The sequence below is a fragment of the Chenopodium quinoa genome, unplaced genomic scaffold (assembly GCF_001683475.1).
Source record: "Chenopodium quinoa cultivar QQ74 unplaced genomic scaffold, ASM168347v1, whole genome shotgun sequence".
Lineage (NCBI taxonomy): Eukaryota > Viridiplantae > Streptophyta > Magnoliopsida > Caryophyllales > Amaranthaceae > Chenopodium > Chenopodium quinoa.
The window spans coordinates 463,897-486,060 of record NW_018745275.1 but is presented as its reverse complement, the minus strand read 5'-3'; the positions used below and the strand labels follow the sequence as shown (position 1 = coordinate 486,060).

The 22,164-nt window shown below is 35.5% G+C and overlaps 2 protein-coding genes across 3 annotated transcripts; both read right to left on the bottom strand.

The window, feature by feature from the left end:
* Nucleotides 1–2,794: 2,794 nt before the first annotated feature.
* Nucleotides 2,795–8,390, bottom strand: LOC110711459 (UDP-glucuronic acid decarboxylase 1-like). Its single transcript, XM_021889836.1, has 7 exons — nucleotides 7,420–8,390; nucleotides 6,596–6,743; nucleotides 6,406–6,485; nucleotides 4,267–4,350; nucleotides 4,084–4,158; nucleotides 3,358–3,450; nucleotides 2,795–3,203 (listed from the first exon to the last, which is right to left on the bottom strand). The coding sequence occupies exons 1-7, from the start codon at nucleotides 8,044–8,046 to the stop codon at nucleotides 2,997–2,999; spliced, it is 1,314 nt and encodes a 437-aa protein (XP_021745528.1). The 5' UTR covers nucleotides 8,047–8,390; the 3' UTR covers nucleotides 2,795–2,996.
* A 1,722-nt stretch (nucleotides 8,391–10,112) lies between these two features.
* On the bottom strand, nucleotides 10,113–20,184 carry LOC110711457. Of its 2 annotated transcripts, XM_021889831.1 has the most exons (5): nucleotides 19,081–20,184; nucleotides 18,550–18,632; nucleotides 16,412–18,382; nucleotides 12,507–12,672; nucleotides 10,113–10,922 (listed from the first exon to the last, which is right to left on the bottom strand). In XM_021889831.1, exons 1-5 carry the CDS (start codon nucleotides 19,157–19,159, stop codon nucleotides 10,309–10,311), a joined length of 2,913 nt encoding a protein of 970 aa, XP_021745523.1. In that variant the 5' UTR covers nucleotides 19,160–20,184; the 3' UTR covers nucleotides 10,113–10,308. The 2 variants fall into 2 exon arrangements, with proteins under 2 accessions (XP_021745523.1, XP_021745524.1); XM_021889832.1 differs by lacking the exon at nucleotides 19,081–20,184 and having other exon boundaries at nucleotides 18,518–18,632.
* Between the last annotated feature and the right edge of the window lie 1,980 nt (nucleotides 20,185–22,164).

Below are 22,164 nucleotides of genomic sequence, written 5' to 3'. Positions count from 1 at the left end.
GAATTGGTATGCCATTGCATATTGTCAGTTTGAGTATGAAATGGCCATGGAGTCTATCAAATTCCTTGATGAAGAGGCATGAGTATTTAGTCAACATTCCAACCATTCATTGGTGTAAACATGCATTTACACCAAACTGCAAGTCCAACATGTTGTTGAACAACATTTGTGAGACTTTCAATGCAGTATAATTAGGCCTGCCAGAGATAAACCTATCCTCACCCAAATGGAATGGATGAAGAGGTATATAATGTATAGGAGTAATGAAAAGTGGGAGGATTCAAAAACAATTACAAGCAACTTAGTGCCATATGTGAGGAATGTTCTGGGAAAGATAGACTTTGTGGCTAGGTCCTGTGTGGTGCAACCATCAAGAGGGAATACATTTGAGGTGCAGCTGAAGGATGACCAAGTGTTGGTTGATTTGGAGAAGGAGACCTGCACGTGTTACCATTGGGAACTCACTGGCATTCCTTGTGTTCATGCTTATGCATGCATATTGGATATGAGGGGTGACATAGAGGCATATGTTGACCCATACAATACCATGGACACATACACGGCTGCTGATGAACCAGTTGTCCAACCAATGCCTGGTCCCAAGCACTGGGAGAGAGTCAAAATGAGGGAACCACAACCTCCTTCTTTTAAGGTGCAACTTGGGAGACCAAAGAGCAAAAAAAGGAAGCTTGAGCCAGGAGTATGTTCTACTGTAGGAGGTCAACCAAGCACAACAAAGAGGAAGAAACAATGCAGTCACTGTGGGGGATTTGGGCATTATGCCAAGACCTGCAAGCTACCTGCTGCACCAGATACAGATGTGACAAGGTCAGCAGGCAAACCCCCCTTGAACACTCCTTGGATGGTGGAGGAGAGGAAGAAGAAAGAGATTAGAGCTGCAAAAAAGGTAACACAAGCATTACACCAACTCCCCCTTTTACCTTTATGTATGTTATTCCACTAAATTTTTATTTTTAAATCCATGTCATAGAGTGCAATTGGGGCAGGACCAAACAGCATAGCAAACAAAAAGTTTCCTCAAGAACAAGAAGGTTGTCTGCCATTAAGCAAGCAAGCACGGTTACAGTCAAGGCACCCAAGCTCAAGTCAGCCTAGCTCAAGTCAACCAAAAACAAAGACAAAGGCTTCCTCAAGTCAGCCTGCAACACCCACAGTTCAACAACCACTCCAAACAGGTGTTGTAACAAGGGCCAAGCTGCAAACCTTCAGCAAGTTAAACCTCACTCAGTGATGTACTCATGACTGCTTAGAAAACATTGTGTCTGATTAATCTATTTTGGTAGTTTTTCTATGGCTTTGATTTCCATTTGAACATTTGGATACATTATTGTAGCTTTTGCATGGCTTTGATTGCCATTAAAATAGTTTCAAGTAAGCTTCTTTTGTCAACCTATAGTTGAAGTGCTTAGTTCCATTTTCAATGTATTCCTATAACTTTAATACATGCAAGCGGTTCACATATTTCCCATGTTTAAATCCTTTTCCAATGTTTAAAAATTCTCAATTTAACAACTTAGACAAGTCATAAATAGGTTGATTGAAATACATATATATATCACTAAAACCAAACTCATAACACTTCAAGTCATTACAAGAAATTATAACTACTTAATACAGCTTACAATTAAACACCCCTTCACCATTAGGAAAACTACACCCATTGACAAACCAATACAAATGGCCATGCCCACCCAACCAAAACAGTTGATTGAAGACATCTTCCCTTCATTGCACTCCCTGTTCATTCTCTTCCTATCAGCGTTCAAGGCCTTGCATCTCATCTTCAAATTATCAACTTCATTAAGTAGGCACCTCCTTTAGCCACTGATTTCATCAACTTCCCTTTTCAATTCATTAACTTCACCCTTTAGCATCTTCTTATCCAACAACAGGTTGTTGATAACCCCTGTTTGCCAATCTGTTCCACCAGGTTGATCAACCCATTCGAAAGCTTTGCAGCCCCTAGTTTCTGTGATTGGGTCATAAAACTTACAAGATATGAACTTTCTGCCTGGATTCTCCCTTGTCCAGCTAGTGAGCTTGGCCATTGGCACACCACACTGGCATTTTTTTTCCTTAGAAGGGGAAGAGCTAATAAACGACATAACCTGCATCAATTTTAGATCAACAATCACATTTACAGATTTGTACACTAACGAATTAACATTGTCAACAACAATTTTCATTTTTAATTACCTAATACAAAAAGGCCCAATTTCAATTTGTGATGAACCCTAATTTTGTAACTGGCCAGTTACATGCATACATAACATAATCCAACCATCAATTCGAGTACAAAACAATTGTAAATAATAAACGTAATGAATTTAAACCATAATTACCAAACAAACGAACTATATTTCCCCAATTTGATTACACATAATTCGTTGTCATCGTATGAACACACATACCTGTTTCAGCAGCTTCAATCTCTTCCTCTTCTCAAAAATCAAACAATGCTTCAGTAATTTTGGTTTTTCGGATGCAATGTGATCTGATTCTACTAAATTCGAACAAAGATTTGGTAACAAAAAGGGATAATTGGGGAGAATCGTGCATGTATAGAGAGATTTAAAAAAATTATCCGTTAGAGTGGGCCCAGTAACAGTTCCGTTAACGGAAACAAGATTTTGGTGATAACTTCAAATTTTTAATTTTTTATGTGGTGTTAAAATAATTTTTTTTTTTTTTTTTTGGTGTTAAAAACCATTTTCAACCTTTTGTCTGGTGTTAAAATCCAAAATATCCTAAATATTATTCTATAATAAAGTACAAAAAAAAAAAAAAAAATATTTAGAAAACAGAGCAAGACTGCAAAGAGCACACAAAATGTTCCTCGGATTCTTCTATGGCACATTGCCAGAATCCTTCTCTGGATGCTCCCAACGTCACCAAGAAGTTAAGATGGGATTACAGCACCTTAATCAACCAAACAACTGCTATTGCACACTATACATACATAGTTTTTGCTCAATTTAGTGTGCTTTGCCTTCATCCTGATTTAGAATCCGATTCCGAAAATCAGCTACCATAAGAGGTAGCCCATCTCTTAAAGATACCTTGGGCTGCCAGTTCAACAGCTCTTTTGCTTTGCTGATATCTGGTTTCCTTTTGTGGGGGTCATCGGCTGTATTATCTTTGAACGCTATAGTTGCAGTTGGATCAATAGTTTCTTTCACAACCTATTTGATCAGAAGAAATTTAAACAACATTGAAGAATAATTAAGTTCGTCCATGCCGATAGAACAAATAAATAAATAAGTAGATAAAATTAAAAAGAAATAGAATATGAACTCAAGAGAAACAGACAAACATATACAACTTGCATTTGTTTACCTCTGCAAGCTCCAGCATGGTGAATTCTCCAGGATTTCCAAGATTAAATGGGCCAATATGCTCCCCTTCCATCAGTGCCATTAATCCATCAACCTGATAAGATATGATGTATTATCTAGTGTATAAAAGGAATATAAATAATGGTCCATTTAAGGAACCATGCGACTTGGTAACTCAGACCATATAGTGCCACTGACTAAGTTGAGATCTGAAACACGTATCACTTCTTCCAACAGACTTCATAGTGAAAAGGAGATTGGAGATGAGAAGAAAATGGACAAGCTATATATTTCTTAAACATAAACAAGCCAAAGTATAGATAGGTACAAGTTAAATAAAGATTATAAGATTTATAACTGCAAAACACATTAAAAATATTATAACCTCGCAAAAAATTTCAAACTGCAACCAGGTAGTTCAGTATAAAATTGCTATTATTGTCTATTTTCTTGCATTGTGGAGCCAGAAAGATATACTTGTGTTTAATTAAAGGCATAATCATGATAACTTTGATGCCAGAATCGCTTAGGCCTTAATCAATTAATAAAAAGCTGTATTGGAGAGGCTTGAACAAGTAGCTTAGCTTGTTCCTACTGTGACAATATACAACTTTGCATCTCTAATTCAATGTTTTCAATAGACCTTGACAGAAGACAGTACAGAAAACATTGGTGCATCACAGGTATTAAACAAACTTGGCCTTACACAATAAGCCCATTGACTTACCAGGTCAGAGACATACTGAAAGCTTCGAGTTTGCTTTCCATCCCCATAGACTGTCATTGGTTCCTTACGAATGGCCTGCCAATCACACCAAGATCAGAGAATTACAATAAGACTAGACTGACAGCCAAACAGAATGTATTCAGGAGCATTTGCTTCCTTAAAATGATGATTGAGGATCAAAACCTGAGCAACAAAATTGCTAACAACACGTCCATCATCCAAACACATCCGAGGTCCATAAGTATTGAAAATACGTGCAATACGCACCTGCAAAGAAACAAAATGAAATCACAACATACTTATAATTGAAATAGAAATATCAATAATCCTCATATAGCAAACATATCAAGAGATATAGTAAGGATTTTTTCAATATACACTACAATTAATTTATCCAATTGTGGAACATATTTCATGTCTCAAATCAGCTACTTTTAGAAGGTGAATACTTTATCTGAAACTGCTATTCCAAAAGGGTATACACTATACACATCAGGGTTTCATTATGGTCCCAGGAAACCAGCTTATTTCATTTCACCCATCAACTGAGTAGCTAAAAATCTTAAGAAAATTAATTAAAGCTTTGCTCTTTCCTCTTTCCTTTTAATAAGAGATGTACACGTTCTCAGATAGGGTCCAACAGTCTTAAGATGTTTATACTCACCTCTTATTTTGTCCATTTCCCTGATCTTCTCTCCCTTCCTTTTAACTTGAACTCCCTATGATGTTATTCTAATCAGCTAGAACTCAATATTTATCCAATCTCTATTAACAATCAAAAAATCAATAGGCTTAACTTCAGCTTGATTTAAAGCTTCTTAAATTCAGCTTGATTTAAAGCTTCTTAAATTCAGCTTGATTTAAAGCTTAGTAGCTTGGCAGTTTGCAACTTATTATTAGACCAAGAAAATAAAATCTCCTCCATTTATTATAGTTGCAATGTTTTGACCTTGTTACACTATTCACACACTCCTACGCTTACTATCATCTTTTTATAATATTTGTGGATAATATAAGATATTAATGGCAAGAGTGAAAATAGAAACGTTGCAACTACAAGAAAAGAGGAAATATGTAAAGCATATTGAGCTATTTTAACTAATAAATCTTATGCATCACAGCATAGTCAATATTATGATAATGAAACTCTTGCATTGACCATGAAAGTCAGCAGGTGTCTAGAAAAACTTATTTCTACTTGTTGATAATGAAAGATATTAATGGCAAGTGTGAAAATAAAAAAGTTGCAACTAACAAAAACAGAGGAAGTATGTAGAGCAAATTGAGCTATTTTTATTAACTGCAATAAATCTTATGCATCAAAACATAGTCAAAATTATGATAATGAAACTCTTGCATTGACCATGAAAGTCAGCAAGCTCTAGAAATACTTGATTCTACCGCTGGGATCAATTGTAGAAGAGATGTGAATACCATCTTTTAAATTTCAGCTAATTGCCTAAAAGCTCCTCAAGTCATTAAAATGTATTCAGAAAAATAATAGAAAGAAAGAAATATTGTTACTGATGGGCAGCTAATGCACTTAAAAGCTCAAAAGAAGAAACATATGGTTCCCCGTCTAGTTTAATTACATTAAAGCACGCACCATATGAGTTGAGCTCACTGTTCAACTTACAAGCCTACATGACATTGTCATAGGTAGTTCAAAGTTGAAAGAGAGGCCCTTAAAGGTAGCTTGAAAACTAAAAGCTACTTGTAATCTTGTATATACAAGTATACTTCAGATTAATGCACGAAAATGACATGGCATGTGCATATAACTGCAGAAAAAGCATTGTGACATATCAATTTATCAAGTGCTAGTATAAACATTGCTTCCTAAGTAGGTAAAGTAGTAGTTACCACTTACTAGTAATCATGAACACGCAAATTCAACATCAGCTGATCTAACATAAAGAAACATCAGAAGTGGACAAGGGTACAATTATCAATGCTATAAAGATGAAAACTCCTTCCAATTGACTAAAGCCATAAAGGTAAAGACCCAATGTCTTTAAGGCTAAGAGTAAAAGGAAGCACCTGCTCGATAAAAATAGATGGGATGGGTGGGAATTGGAGAAGGAGGCTCTAAATGGAGAAGAATATAAGGGAAGGAAATTATTGTCTCACTACCATTTAGGAAAACTATAATAAGAGATAATTATAGCAATTGTTGCATACTTCAGCAATTCCATATTAAATAATCTTAATAGATTATTTAACATAGATTTTCTTCAAAAAAATATTTATAAACTTAAATTCTATTTATATACTCAATAAAGAGGTTTTAATTTCTCCAGTCTTAATAACAGGTCACATTACCTCAACATCAGCACCTCGGTGATAATCCATTGTTAAAGTTTCGGCAGTTCGCTTTCCTTCATCATAGCAGCTCCTCACACCTAGAAGGTAAAAGGAACTTAAGACATTCAAACACACAAAACAAGAAAATCAAGAAGAAGACATAAAAATAAAAATAAAATTCTTGAGCTGTATGCGAAAAATTTCTTACCTATAGGATTCACATGGCCCCAATATGTTTCTTTTTGTGGATGTTCAAGCGGGTCTCCGTATACCTCACTTGTACTAGTAAGAAGAAACCTAGCACCAATTCTCTTAGCAAGTCCCAACATGTTAAGGGTACCCATCACATTGGTCTTGTAATCATTAAGTCAAGGACCTCAACATTTTCAATTATGGCAAACGTCAAGAAACCAAATGCTAACTTACATCCTAGCATAAATTCTACTCCCTCCGCCCGCAATTATCTGCAACATTTACCTAAAATGGGTGCTCTATATTATTTGCAACAAATTTTTTTCTTTCCTTTTTGGGTAATATTTAACTATCAATGACCCACTATTACCCACTTTTTTGGTTAGTGGTCCCCTCCACCACCTATTACCCACTAACTAAAACCTACTCAAAACAAAATTAAGTGAGACCGCTCCTTTTCCCTCCATTTTCAACCTTAATTAAACCCACCAAAACTCAATTAAAACTCCCTTAAAATTTTTGCATATGAGTCCGAAATATTGTCCTTTATTGCAAATAACCTTGGGCGGAGGGAGTATATCATTAAGCAAAAATAAACACACACAAAACAAATACTTCCTCCATTTTCTTTAAACAGACAAATTAATCAAAATTATTTATACACATATTAGCTAACCCTTCTCTAATCGTGGTGTTAAAATTATTTTGATAAAATAGCTCGTTTACCTATTCAAATCACCTCCTAAAAAAGCGTGTCAAAAAGATGGGTTGCATTTAAAAGAAAACAGAGGAAGTACTCCATACAAGATATAGCTCATCAATTCAACAGCAAAAGGATATGATCGTTTTGACAGGATTGTACTTGTAATGAACCGGAGACGCCGGGCAAGCCAAGTGATAAATCTGATCCACTTCAAGCAATATCGGTTCGACAACATCATGACGGATCAATTCAAACCTCGGATTTCCAAAATGGTGAGCCACATTCTGTTTTCTCCCAGTAAAAAAATTATCAATCACAATAACATCATCCCCTCTTGCGACTAGCCTATCTACCAAATGACTCCCAACAAATCCAGCCCCACCAGTCACAACAATCCTCATTCGCCGCCTTCCGATCCCGGCTGGCACTCTCCCAACCTTCCCACCAATCCAATTACCCTGACCCCCATCATACGAACCCAGGCCAGTACTCCCTAACCTACCCGAAACCGCTGTTTTCGGAAAATTCGAATCTTGAGGACCAATTCGAGATAAAGTAGGTTGCAAGATGAAGAAAGTTGAACCAATTAAAATACCCACCAAAATAAACAACAATCTTTGCTCTCTGAATAAATAATTTATGGATCTAGGGAAAGATCTATGATATTTTTGTGATTTTGGCGAATATGGTGAATTTTGTGACATGGGTATTTCTTCATCCCTCCTAACACTATTCCCACTACTTTGTTTGTGAAGTTGTTTCATTTTATTCAAAATTCCAAATACAATCAAGAAACTTCAAATCATATGAAAATTAAAATTGAAAAATTCTAAGAAAAGGGATTTAATTTAGATGTTGAGATGAAGATATTACCTGAGAAGGAAGTAAAGTGCAGGATATAAGTCTCAAAAAGGCATGAAATTTAGGGTTTTGTAGAGTAAGAAATGAATGAAGCAGTAGCGCAAGCAGTTGCCATTGAAGAGGAGATTAGCGTAGGAGAAAGAGTCTACTCATTGAAAAGTGGTTACGCGGAGTGTCACACAACTCACAAGTGTGAAAATTAAGTAAAGGCCCGCCAAAGGGTCCTTTTGATGTGAATCATGCTTGTCTCTAAGAGTAACTCATAACAATTGCAATTTCTTAGGTGCATTCAATAACACGATAACACTGCCACAACGGCACAAGGTACACTTTGAGTCGGGTGTACTTACAATAATTCTAATATGAGTAGTATCTATTTGAGCTTTTATAGAGTAATATTATACTTCCAATTTATTACTCCCTTTGTTTTTAATACTTGCTTTATTTCTTTATGTCTAGAGTTTTAGGAGAAATTAGAGAAATTAATAAAATATGGAGGTAACAGTTAGGTGGAAGAATAAAGAATTGTAAAAAACAAAAGTAATTGAGAGAATTGGAGGAGAGGGAATATGAAATTAATAAAACATGATTTATGTTGGGTCTACTAATTGAGATAAATGAATTAAATATTATAAAAACTTTTCAAATAAGGAAATGTAGCAAGTATTTAAAAACGGCCGAAAATGAAAAGTGGAGCAAGTATTTAAAAAGGAGGGAGTATTTTGGCCCTATTCACTTCACCTTACAAAAATAATATTCAATAAAAATAATTTCAGTTCAATAAAAATAATTTCAGTTCAGTAAAAATAATTTAATTCAGTAAAAATAATTTCAGTTCAGTAAAAATCAGTAAACTTAAAGAAGAATTATAATAGAAAATCAGTAAAAAATAATTTCAGTTCAGCAAAAATAATTTCAGTTCTAGAAAATTAATTTCAGTTCAGTAAAAATAATTTCAGTTTAGCAAACATAAGGTGAAGTGATCGGGGTCTTCCTCCGTTCTTTTATTAGTGTACCATAGAAGTTGGACACACGTTTTTTGGTAGTAGAAAAAAATGGGAGAATGGTAAAAATATAAAATTGCTTGTATACATAAACTAAAAATATGAAGTGTGAACATGTATATTTCTTTTCCTAAAATAAACATAGTGCAATATTTGTAAAACTTTCGTAAAAGACAAGTGGTGTAATATTAAAAAAATAATAATAATAAAAAAAAAGGAAGTATTAATTTTTGTGTTCTCTTCAGAACTTGTTTACTGTGCTCAAATCTCATCACAACTTATCTAAATTTATTAGCTCTAATCTAATTGGACCTTATTATATGACCTTATATGATCTTCAAAGCTACATTTATTTACCCACTACGCAACTTATCTATGACTAATACAATATTAAAATTTCACTAATCATGTTGAGTTGGATTCCACCATCACTATTCTTTACACTAACTTTTATATGTGACTGACCACATGGTATAGCCAACCACCATAGAGTTACTTAGTAATATAAGGGTTACTCTATTAGTATTATAGGGTTACTCAAGAAGTAAAATAAGAGATTACTCTAACAGTATTATATAGTTATTCTGTGAGTGCTATAGAGATTACTTCGTCACAAACGACTACACGAAAAAAAACGCCAACCACATAAAAAAGCGCGTTGTACTCATTATTGGTGGAGTGGGTAAGTTCAAAGCCTAATTTCTCAGGTTAAAATTTGCTTATTTTGCACATTAAGTTTTTGCCGAAAAAGTCCACATTAGATTCTTTGCAAAATCATGTTATTCTTGCATTTGATTGGATGATATCATATATTCCGTACATATTAAAATTGGGAGTTATTGTCACAGGGAGTCAGGGATTTGATAATATATACTTCGTCAGTTCGTCTGCATTCAATTAAGATCCATTCATCATTTACTTAAGCATACAACAATACTAAATTTACAAGAATAACGAAATTTTACGAGGACTAACGATGTTAATGAGCTAATAACATTAACACTATGATTAATATACTTGGAGCTGATAAGTTGATACATCATCCTAATTCTTATTTCTTGTAAAAAAATTCCTACAGATTTTTCAGACAGCTTATTGTCCTCTACCGAACTGATCGCTCAGTTCATACACATATACATTAAATTAGATGCTGAGGCCTCTCTACCCAATGATGGATTCTGCTATTAGCTCATCTATTAACAATACTTCAATATCCCTACCTACAGCACTGATGTGCTCTCCTAGCTTCATCCACCTCATGTCACTGAGTATCAACATGTCAATGGCATTTTCTGCTACCTTGTTTTCCTGCTTCTCAAGAAGTTTATGAAGCTCAGTTTTAAGTACATCTTTCAACCATTGTGGACCAATATTCTTTCTTGATGTCATTGTCCACGACTCCAAATCTACAATTTGCTCAGAGATCTCTACTATTCGGGCATTTATATGGTCAAATAACAGTCTTCGCTCAGATCTTGAACATGACTCCAATTCACCATATCTCTTCTCTAGATCTTCAAACACCCAGGGGTCAATAGGACAATCTGGGGAGTGCCATGTTCCATGAAACAACTCAGAATCAGTTTTATTAAGCCCAGAGAGGGTCAACACATCTACCAAGTACCAAGATTCCCAGCACTCTCCAACTTGAGGAAAGTGCTTGCCATCATGCAACTCGGTTGAATCCTCCCCGTATTCATCACTGGAAACGACCAGAGATCCTTCATTGTAACCTTCTGATTCCAGCTTAAGAAGCTGAAGTTGTTTTCTCAACCCTGGAAGTGAAATACATGTTCAGAGTGATAAATTCACTAACAAATTGTAAAACTATTGGCAAGTAGTAAAGAAACACAGGTAAACATCATGTTCCTTGCAATATGCACCATAATTATGTAGCAATATCCATCATATCTAGTAATCATCATCATATGCATACTGACGCAACTCACAAGTAATGCACATTAACAATTACCATTGCCACAACCAACTACAAACTACTAATGCTAGTTTAATTTTTTTATAGTCTCTAACCTTAGCCATATGTTAATCTCACTCTTCATTTCTTTTCAAGTACCCATGTCGGACACTCTAGACTTTCACACTTCATTTTGTGACAAAATCAGACAAAACTGCATAAAATGACTGTATGACTTCAAACTTCTAGCCAAGTCTAACAACATAGATCCTAGCTGAGTTTCCCTTAATAAAAAGGATTAGAGGGAAGCGGTATCAGTATGTAGTATGACTTGGTAGCTCACTAAACCAAAAAGAACCTGCACAGCCTATAGCTTTTTCATCCTTAGTTCTACTACCCACTATATCACCCCCCCCCCCCCCCACAACCCCCACCCACCCACCCACCCACACACTTTCTCTTTGAAATTCTTGTTCTCTCCCCTCTTCTTTCAACTTCCCAAATAACACTTTACCAAAAAACGTCTCCAAACTTCAAAGCTTTACATCAAAGTATTATTGTCTCTACCTTCACCTGATTTAAATTCACTTTAATAGTTTGAGTTAAAATATTATTTCTAGATACTTATCAAGGGCTAAATATTCAGGTAAGAATTAGAGTTGAAACTAATATGGAAAAGAAAACATATGGGAGTTTAGTTCTAACCACTTGATAAACCCATATCCAAAAGCTAATACAATTTATACGATGCTTTGATCATATCTTAACACTATACTCTAATTTCATAATTTGAATCCCATATTTACCCAACCAACTAGCTAATTGAAACTTCAAAGCCTCCTTTAAATGGTGCAAAATTGAATCAGATTATAGAAATGGAATCTTTTATCATTCAAGACCATTCTAGTAAATCATTCATATTAGTTGATTGCTTGCAAAGTAGAAAATAGGCCATAAAAGAATTTAATATCAATCGTGTGATATCAAGGGGTTCAGCAGTTCAGTACACATTAGATAGCAGTGAGCACTGAGCAGGCTACTTCTAGCAATAAAACTAGTCGATACTACCTAATCTTGAGAAAGGACTCCAGCAGGGGACCCATGATGTACAAAAATTAGATATAAAAACTAGTCGATACTACCTAATTTGTTATGTAGTAAGTTGATGCACTGGTCTTACTAAGACTAGGTAGTGCATTACATTCCTGTTCCGTGTAAAATAAAAACTAATTTGATTTAATTCAGATTCTATATAATCACCAGCATTGGCTGTATAGCATCCTTTTAGCAACATATGGACTTTAATCTAACAATCCTGGTAACGAATACCAAATAAAAGAATTTAGGATGCAATAGCATTACTTGAGATGGAATAGTTACTTTTAAAAACATAATAAATGGGAAACTTGAAAGAGAAACAAGGACCACATATATAGATTCTCACCATGAAGTTCAGCGCTGACTCTCTCAAAACACTCTGAACCAGATGAAACATCTTCAACAAAAGGGGCTTCCAAAATTGAAACAGGACTCGGTTGCTCAGACTCCTTGCTGTTTGCAGGAGAATCTGCATGAGTTGCAGCACACTGCAGACAAGAGGAATCTCCTACCTGCAATATCAAGACAATCATATTTAAGAAGGTTACACAACAGAACAACATATTCAAAGTGAATGACTTTAACTGCTGAATTTTACCCAACAAATTTCAAACATAATGATGACTGCCAATTTAAGAGGAGAAATTTGTTTTATTCGCCTTAGAGTCTTATCTAAACTCTGGAATGATTGAGATAAAAGCTTTGGCAGATGAAAAGATCTTATGTCACCTCAAAACATCACATCACTCAACAATTATGCCTATCTAATGCCCCTATAACACTAATGGAGTTGGAGAAAATCATAGAGAGACTTTCCTTCAGGCAATGGTATTGGTTGAGGATGGTAATTACAAAGGAATGCCTCAATAGTTAAAAAAAATTCAAGGTAAATAAAATGAGGGTAGATTCAATATTAGAAAATCTTTCTCTGTTCTCTTTCCTTGCAATATATATTACTTCTAGAAAATAGAAAGTAATTGATTACAGAACTTCAGATAAAAAAAAGTATATATCATTCCAAGGCTCATCATGCTCCTAACTGGTAGCTGAGAGTGTGGAGTGGTATACCTTCTAGAAAATAGAAACTAATTGATTACAGAACTTCAGATAAAAAGTTCAGCTCACACACTCTTCCAGGTTATCTCATTAAATTAATCCTATCAACATGTGAAAACCACCTTTGCATGGAGTGAGGCTGTGTGTAACGTCAACTCATGTGATAATACATTTTAAGTTAGTGGCTAAATGTGCCATGATTTAAGAAAATGAAGAGACAAACAGCCTTCAGTTCCCACATAGTGGCAAGCCTAACTTTAGTGTGACAGACATGTTAAGGTTTAAGGGTTTGTGTCAGAGAGGATTATGATCTAGAGCACATGAAGGTTTCCCGGAAAAGTTTGGTGAAAACCCCCTTTCTTCTAAGATCATCATGTGGATGGCACTTTTAAGGAGCAATAGAATTAAGTTTGTAATCAATTTTCAATATTGGACAACATACCTCTTTTTTGCCACTCTTGAACGTTGCATCTAGAGCTTTCCCTTATTGTTTAGGATAATCAACAATACCATAACTAAAAACTTTCACTACTCATCAAATTATGAAACAATTTATCTCCAATCAATCAATCAAAGCCTTAATTCAATAAGTGGGGTTGGCTACAGGAACCAAAAGTGGTTACTCCGTGTAGTCATCGACAAAAATCTTCCTCCTCCACCCCTTAAGATCCAATGACTCATCCTCATACAAATCCATATACTTCATATCCGTCTTAACTCCTTCCAACCAAAACAATTTCGGTCTCTCTCTCTCTCTCTCTCTCTCCCTCTCCCTCGTTTAACCCCTCCATGGTCCCACTTTTCCACTCTTTGTACCGGTGCACCCTCGGGTCTCTACCTTACATGCCCAAACCAACGTAGACGATTTTCCCTTAGTTTGTCTGTAATGCCTGTCACACCTACTATCTTGCAAATAACCTCATTTCTAATTCTATCTCTTCGAGTGTTCCCACACATCCACCTTAACATACGCATTTCCATAACCTCCATCTTTTTAATGTGCTCCTTCTTAGAAGCCCAACAATCAGTACCATAGAGCAACATTGGTCTTATGACAATCTTGTAGAATTTTCCCTTTAACTGTAAGGGAATGCTTCGGTCACATAACACTCCCGTGACCGCTCTCCATTTAAGACACCCCGACTTGATCCCACGTCTTGATCAATGTCACCATTTTTTTGCATGATCGACCCAAAATATTTAAAACATTCACTCATGGTCAAGTCCTTTCCATCCAAACTCACCACATCATCGGTTGTTCCCCTCTGAGTACCAAAGCGGCAAACAAAATATTCAGTCTTACTCTAACAATTTATCTCCCTAAGTGTCTAATATAGTAGTATACTGATATATATGATCCCATAGTTTTTTAAGGGAATTTCAAACAACAAAATCAAAGAACTGCCATAAATGAAAGGTATTTAAGATCGGGAGATAACAATGCCTTTTTCTTCAAGAGATAGCTCTTGTTTGTGGCACGCATCTTGAGGTCGAGACTATACAGTTAAACAACGAACTAATTAATCAGAATAATTTTAACACATGGTACCTAAATCCTTCCCTATTCCCAGTGTTAAAATTATTTTGTGAAATCATTCGTTTACCTTAGCTAATCACCTCCTAAAGTTTGTGCCTAAAGGTTGTGTTGCAAGCAAAAGAAAATGGAAGAAGTATATATTTGCACAAAAGGTTTATTCCCTCTTGTCACCCTCCCAAGATTCAACAGTCAACACTGAATACTTCACACACTGAATACTTCACAGAAATAATAATCAGTTTAAAATAGGTAATGTTTTTAGCCAATAGGGGACAAATAAAATGTTTAATCATCACAATCCATGCCATAGTACTAAATAGCTCTCATACATATTGATAAATAAACTCATTATGAGCTTGAATTTGTATACGGAACATTAATGCTGCATTATCAGAACCTTTGATGTTTAATAATAGCTTATGGGAGAGTAAAAGTACTTTGTTTCGATAATTTTCTAGGATCCTTTCAAATTTAATAATTGCTTCACTAAAAGGTTAAAAATAGAAATGACAAGATTGGAGTTAATTTTGGATATTCAAATACTCCTCAATTGCACTAGGATTTCTTTAAGAAAAAAAAAAAAAACCATTCAAACCAAATCGCTAGATTCAAAAGTATCAACTAGTTTATATTGTCAATAAAATAAAGATCCAAGGCAATATAAGTAGTAAATGTAGGTCATTAACAAATAAGAATTATATATCAAAAGAACATAATTATTTCTAGCCCATTTCTTCAAGTCTTCCGTTCTTCATTTTGCCATATTTCCTCATTAAAACCTCTCCCCCCTACTAAAAAGAAGAGACAAATAATGATGTCGTTTAACAATTGGTTTATTCAAAGGATACTCCCTACAATTCTTTTTGTTCTTCTCATTTGGAATCTAGGCTTTAGACTCTTTACTTAAGAGATTATGTGGGGGTCTTGTTTGATTTGTCTTAGTGAGTACTTTAGAAAATTCATCTTTGATAATTTCTAGTAACATGTAATTATAGATATTAATGATTAAAAAAAAAAAAAAAAAAAAAAAAAAAAAAAAAAAAAAAAAAAAAACATGCATTGGCAAATGGAAGAGAAGATAGGAACATAGGGCATCCTAAAAGTTGGAGACATAATTAATGTGGTCATGTTATATCCAGACATGCAAAATTCAAACAAACCAAACCAAAAAAAATTTTGATATTGACCTAAATTGTAAATTTGAAATTTGATTATATCCAATTTAATCCAAACCAAGAATGAGACAACCCGGAATTCTTGGTTCAAATTAGAACCAGCACATTTTTGACCCAACTGACCCTTATTTCGTTGTATTTAAGATGTGGAAATGAGATTATGAGAAGCTTCACTTCAGCTATTATTAACCTATTAGTATCGATGGATTTAGCAAGATAAATTTGGAAGTGAATTAGTGTTTGTTAGTACTTGCTATATGGCACTTATATCAAGTATATTTTGTAGAGAGTAGACATACATATCGCATGCAAAATTGGAAACAGAAAGGCCATCTTGAAATTCCTTTACTAGGGCTAACCCATAAGCTTTGGTTCTTTAGCAAGCATTGTCCTACCCAAGATCACCCGACCAAAAACCCAGGACCAAACCCAATAGAAGCATAACCAAAAAATAAATAACTGAACAAACAATAGTTATCTAACCTGTGGCAAAGATGGCATGTCATTTGTAGAGGAACCATCTTCTGGTATATTACAGGACGGAGATGCCGTAGCTGGTTCATCATAAACATTGTTCTTTTCCTTTTCCACAAGGGCTAGACGTGAATCATTTCTACTTGATGGCACCTCTAGAATCACAGTTTTTACATCAGGTGAATCCTTCTCGTCAGTGGTAATATTTATCATGTTTCCACTGCATTGCACTTTATGTATATCATCAACCATATCTACCTTTACATCAACAGACTCAAATTTCTCATTATTAGGTTTCCTGCTATCTGAAAAAGATACACCCTTTCTTCTAGAATTCCTCTTAATAGACTTGTTTCTCATATGATCAACGCTTTCTTTTCGAATCAGAAACCTTTCTGCAGTAATTGCTTCATTCCTTGAGTTAGATTTAGGACTTCCAAGGTGATTAATGGAAGATGGAAGAGACCTAGACCTTGATAGTTTCTGAACACAGCCATCCTTCCAGCCATCCCTACTGCTAATACCCAAAGGAGAATTAAGTTTTGCAGTTTTATCATTCCTCCCAGATGTCTGTAAATGCTCATCCTGAGGAACTACAATGTCCGGGCTCTGTGGCCTTATGTCTACATCTGGAATAGCAAGCATATCAGCTAGTGTGCTGCCTTTACTAGACGCTCCATGCTCTTGAGACCTGTGAGTCATTTTCCATCTCTCAGAGAGTCTCTTTTTGGCCTCTATATTGACAGAAGACTCCATGTAGCGTAATGATGAAGCTTTGTTAGGAACTATCCTGTTAGATGAAGTTCGGGAACTTGCAAAAGTGACCTCTGATTCATCGGACGAATCATTTTCAGATGTATCGTGAGAACTTTCATCAGCAGAATATCCTTTATACCCATTACATCCGGATGATGAAACAGTAAAGGAATCGGCTCCTAATTTATTTCTCATTCGACGAGTAATTTCCCTAGCCAGCTCTCTAGATTCCCGAGATTTTCTCCCATAATTGTATGAATCACCATGCTTGCTTCCCTTACACCTCACCTCAGGTCCAAGATGCTTTACATTCGAGCACTCATTATACAAGTTGAAATCAGACTGCGGCTCACAAGTGCTGGTGGACGATGCAGATTTAGTGATATTGAGTGACTTGCACAGATTAGGCTTCAAGACCACAATTTTTGTTGGATTTGATGAAGTATCCTCATTACCGCCTGAGAAACTCGAATTATGCAAATCTGTACTATGTGGAGTGTACATGTTACCATAACAGCTAGCCGAATGTTTATGCGAATGTCTAATATCGATTTTTTGAGAAGCTTCACCAGTTGTCTGACACCCTATAACATTAATATTACATTTTAAAGCATTCTTGGAGTTCATTCCCAATACACACCTTATATAAGATTCAGGAGAATCGTGCAAGTCATGAAGATGCTTTGAAAATAAAGAATCAGGCTCCTGGAAAATTTTCAACAACAGATCTTTGTTAGAATCAAGCACATCAAGTGCATCATGATACTCTTTTGAATGCTGCAGGTTTTCATCAGTAGAAAAACGCTTGACATCCATGAATTTTTGCCTTATGAAGCTAATCTCATCCTCACAGGAAGTCCGATTGGAAGCTGCATGGAAAGTGTTGCTTCTGATTTCCATATTCAATCCGTCCACAACTTCATACACATCTTTAAACGGCTGTTGCCCCGTTACATTCTTCCTGTGCGATCGGCTGTCATGAAGTTTGCCATTTTTGGAAAACCCAGCTGAATTAGAACCCCGCTGATGACTATCAGACTGCCTCTTCTGCTTTTTGTTAGTGTTGTGCGGAGTAGGCAACCCATCAAGACCCATCAACCTAGCAATAATGCTTGGTGATCGTCTTCCAAATTCAGTTTCCTTAGACATCTCGTCAGCCAATAACTTCTTCATAGTGGTACCAGTTGACAGCCCTCCACTACCTCTTCCCAAATCAAATAACAACTATAATATACAGATAAAACCATAAGCTACAAAACCAGAAATTTGAACTCAAAAACCAAGTTTAACATTAAACCACCTAAGTTAAACTAAAACACAACCCACTCCAAACCCCAACAAAGCAGGATGAACAAGAACCTTAATTCTAGTTATAGAAGTACTCGATCTACCTCCGAAGTTGCAATGCTACTGCAAGAACCCGAATGAGAACCTGAATTCGGCGACCTATTCTGCTTTCCAACTAGCTGGTTTCCTGAAACGAAACACACGTATCACCATCAAGTAAACTCCAACAAATGAAGTACACCGAACGAACTTATACAGGGTTCTCAAGCTTACGGTAGCTTTAAAATCCGTCTAATTGCATAAAAAGCAAGACGAAACAACCCGAAGCATTACAACAACTCAAATGCAACAACAAACACAAAAAGCAGCTATCCGAACGAACATGTAATCATAAGAAAGTAAAAAATCAAGTGATTTCTAGAATGCAGCATCATGATAACCCAAATTGAAGCAACCAAAATCATGGCACCCACTAAAGTAAAGTAACTACCAATAATTACGGCATTTTAATAAAAATTAATTTTATAAAATTTGATTTTCCTAAAAGTAAGACACGACATACTAACAACTACTATATTTTTGAATAATTATGAAAAAAAAAAAAAAAAAAAAAAGAGAGAAAAGAGAATCTTAACCTCGATCAACAATGGTGGAAACATTGACTGAAGGCGATGAAACCCTAGCATGCGGTCTTCTTCGCCGAAATCTGTCCATTTTCAGTCATTTAAACTGCTTTCCCTTTTTTCTCCTATTTTGCTACATTAAAAACTAAAAACAAATATAAGTAAAAAAAAAAAGTAACCCTTAATTTTGATTCAAATTCAAAAATTGAAATGTGACAAATTTATAGAATCTAGTTAGATGCTAGAGTAAAAGATGATAAAAAAACAAAAAGAGGAGAAAAGAACAGGAAGCAGAGGTAAAGGATAGAAAGTGAAAAAACAAAAAGAGGCAGCCATTAATGGCGGACTTTCTAGCTCGAATATTTTTTTCTCTCTCTTCAAATTTTCAGGGTTTAAAATTTTTTTTTTTTTGGGGTAAATTGCGAGAGTAGTGTACTGTAGTAGTGAAGAAAGTGGGGTTTGGAATTCAAATACCGAAATCTGACAAGTATTGTTTCTTCTGAGACTGACCTCCTCTCTTTCTCTGCCCGGGCAAGTCATCCTGTCCATGTAATTGTCCGTTACTGCGACGTGTCGGTTTTCTAATTCATCTGGACCCATCTTCATCAGATTTTTCAACGATTGGGGTAATTAATTCATCATCTAGTATTTGTTTATTTTTATATTTTTTTAATTATTTACCTAGTGTTTAGTCCGGACGATGCCTCAGGTCTATAAGTTAAATACTTCACTTCAATATTATTGTTTTCATGTATGATACGAATAATAATCTTAAATACTTTTATCATAGATCTAGTTGAAGAAAATAATTTATACAAAAAAATAGAAAAAAAAACTCGTGCCCTGTTATAAAATATATTTATTGTGGATAGTCATTATGGCTTGTAAGTTGTAACACCCTTAGTATAATGCCAGCCATTGTAACCTCCTTGTAACCCCCATTTGTCATTACCTCCTTTGTAACCCCCAATTAAATGGAACCTTAATTGTCCATGAAGGTTACATTATGCTCATCATGTATATATAAAACATGGTATATTGAAATGAGAAGAATACAACACAATTACCTTCTACATATCTCTCTCTAATATTCTCCCTTTCCTCTTATTTTATAATACATTATCAACACCATCACTTTAGTTATCGGGAAACGGAGGAAACATTATTGCTAGCTGGCTTGTTGCACCAACCTCAATTAATCGAGTTGACGAAATATACGATTCAGACGATTCGTACACAATAGTTTTTGTCCCGTCGACATAAGTGTAATTACCTCCACTTTGTTTTGATTACAATCATAAAAGAATTTGGTCGTTTTGTTTGTTAGTGACGAACTACCGAATTACAACATCTTTGTTTGTTACATGTTTGCTTATTGTTATCACGTGATATTGAAATTTACTAGCCTTGTATTGATGTTGCAATTCAATTTACTAAATCATATTTATGATCTGTTGTTTTATTTTCTTAGTCCATATATATGCAGTTGTAATCATGTCGCATATTCGTATGAATCTATAAGCTACCTCTATTCGCCTTATTATCCGTGTTAATCATTAAAAATTTGTTAATTATCCATATTTTGTTTTCCATTATATATATTTATGATTTCTTATTTTGTATACGGTATATTTTTTGTTTTGTTAATTTAATTTAGTGGAGTATGTGATGATATACCATCATTATCATAAATATATAATATCCTAGGAGAATGTTAAGACTTATAATACGATAATCGTATTATAATTCATAATTTGATTACCAACTGTGAGTACACTAATATTTTCTACTATATATTATCATGATTGCTATTGATTTAATTTATTATCATGGCTTATTTTTGGTGTTGCAACATTTTTCTTTTGATCCGTGCATTACTCTTGATAAGTGTTTCGGTCTCTAATTATAATTTGCTTGCTTGATTAAGTATATATGTTTATCTTGCATAGTTAATTTAACAATAATATGGGATCTTAATATTATTAAAACTTTTATATTATGCATCATTCGGTTATAATAGTTGTTTCGGGGTTTTCTGATGTCCTGCGGGAGAGTTACAATTCCGAGACTGGAACCGTGCGCCTGTACCTGCAAAACAACGGAGACTCCGGGTGGTGGGAGCTCCGCCTCCGACGGTCAAGTTAATACTTGTTTGAGGAGTAATAAATGCGGAAAAGAGTAGAGGTTTTCTCTAGGTGAGAGTAATTAATTGTTGAATCCCCTTTAATGAGGATTAATTAGAGTATTTATAACCTTGTAAAACGTGTCAAATCCTAGGTTTAGGTTAACCTAGGGCTGACTGGGCTTTCCTTGGAAATTGGGCCTAAGTGGCCTACTTGGCCTATTTGGCATACGGAGGCCACGTGGCGTGACACAATTGGTCCATGGTGGACAGATCAACGCCTGGCACGTGGCAGACTCTTATTGGCCCATGTGGCGGACACATGGCAGGGCCTGATTGGTCCACTTGTCAGATGATGATTGGTAGGGAAAAATCCCCTAATCATTTGCCCCTCACAGGTGGCACGTGACTGTTCACATGTCACCTGTGACAGGTGTCGGCCTGTAACAGGCGACGGCCTGCTACAGGTGTCGCTTGGTGAGTGGCCGAAGGTTTTTCCCGCTCATTTTTTAATTTGGGAGTGACCCTTCGACTTCTCCTTTTGCCTATATAAGGGCATGTTGACTTCAGGTTTACTTTCACACTTGAAATCTTTGAAAGAGAACACTCGGATCCCTGAACTTGCTCTGACATTTTGGACACTTATAGCCTACCGCCTCATCTGGCAAGCCGGCTGATTTTTCAAATACCTGCTTTTTACAACATCAATTCTTCAATCGTTCAGGTAACCGTCTGTTCTCTTACTTTTCTTTTTATTTCTTTTGAACTATGGTACCTCGAAAGCACCCGGCACGACCTAGGGTAGTGATCAGTCGGTCACCGGGGACGACTGAATCTAGGACTAGGAGTGTCGTTTGCCCCTTTCCGGACCAAACTTCTCCCTTTATACATAGCCCGACTGTCTCTGTGTCTGTGCAGAACACGATGGCTTGAACTAAGAGAACAACCAGGATCACCAACTCCGATGGCTCCTC

Excerpts from the sequence above, each read along its gene's own strand:
- LOC110711457 (XM_021889831.1), bottom strand. The coding sequence starts at position 19,159 with ATGGACAGATTTCGGCGAAGAAGACCGCATGCTAGGGTTTCATCGCCT. Across the intron at positions 12,673-16,411 it reads ACATGCCATCTTTGCCACAG|GTAGGAGATTCCTCTTGTCT; the intron begins GTTAGATAACTA and ends TTGATATTGCAG. Across the intron at positions 10,923-12,506 it reads AGTCAGCGCTGAACTTCATG|GGTTGAGAAAACAACTTCAG; the intron begins GTGAGAATCTAT and ends TTTCACTTCCAG.
- LOC110711459 (XM_021889836.1), bottom strand. The coding sequence starts at position 8,046 with ATGAAACAACTTCACAAACAAAGTAGTGGGAATAGTGTTAGGAGGGAT. Across the intron at positions 6,744-7,419 it reads ACAATCCTGTCAAAACGATC|AAGACCAATGTGATGGGTAC; the intron begins ATATCCTTTTGC and ends CTTAATGATTAC. Across the intron at positions 4,351-6,405 it reads ACCGAGGTGCTGATGTTGAG|GTGCGTATTGCACGTATTTT; the intron begins GTAATGTGACCT and ends GTTTCTTTGCAG.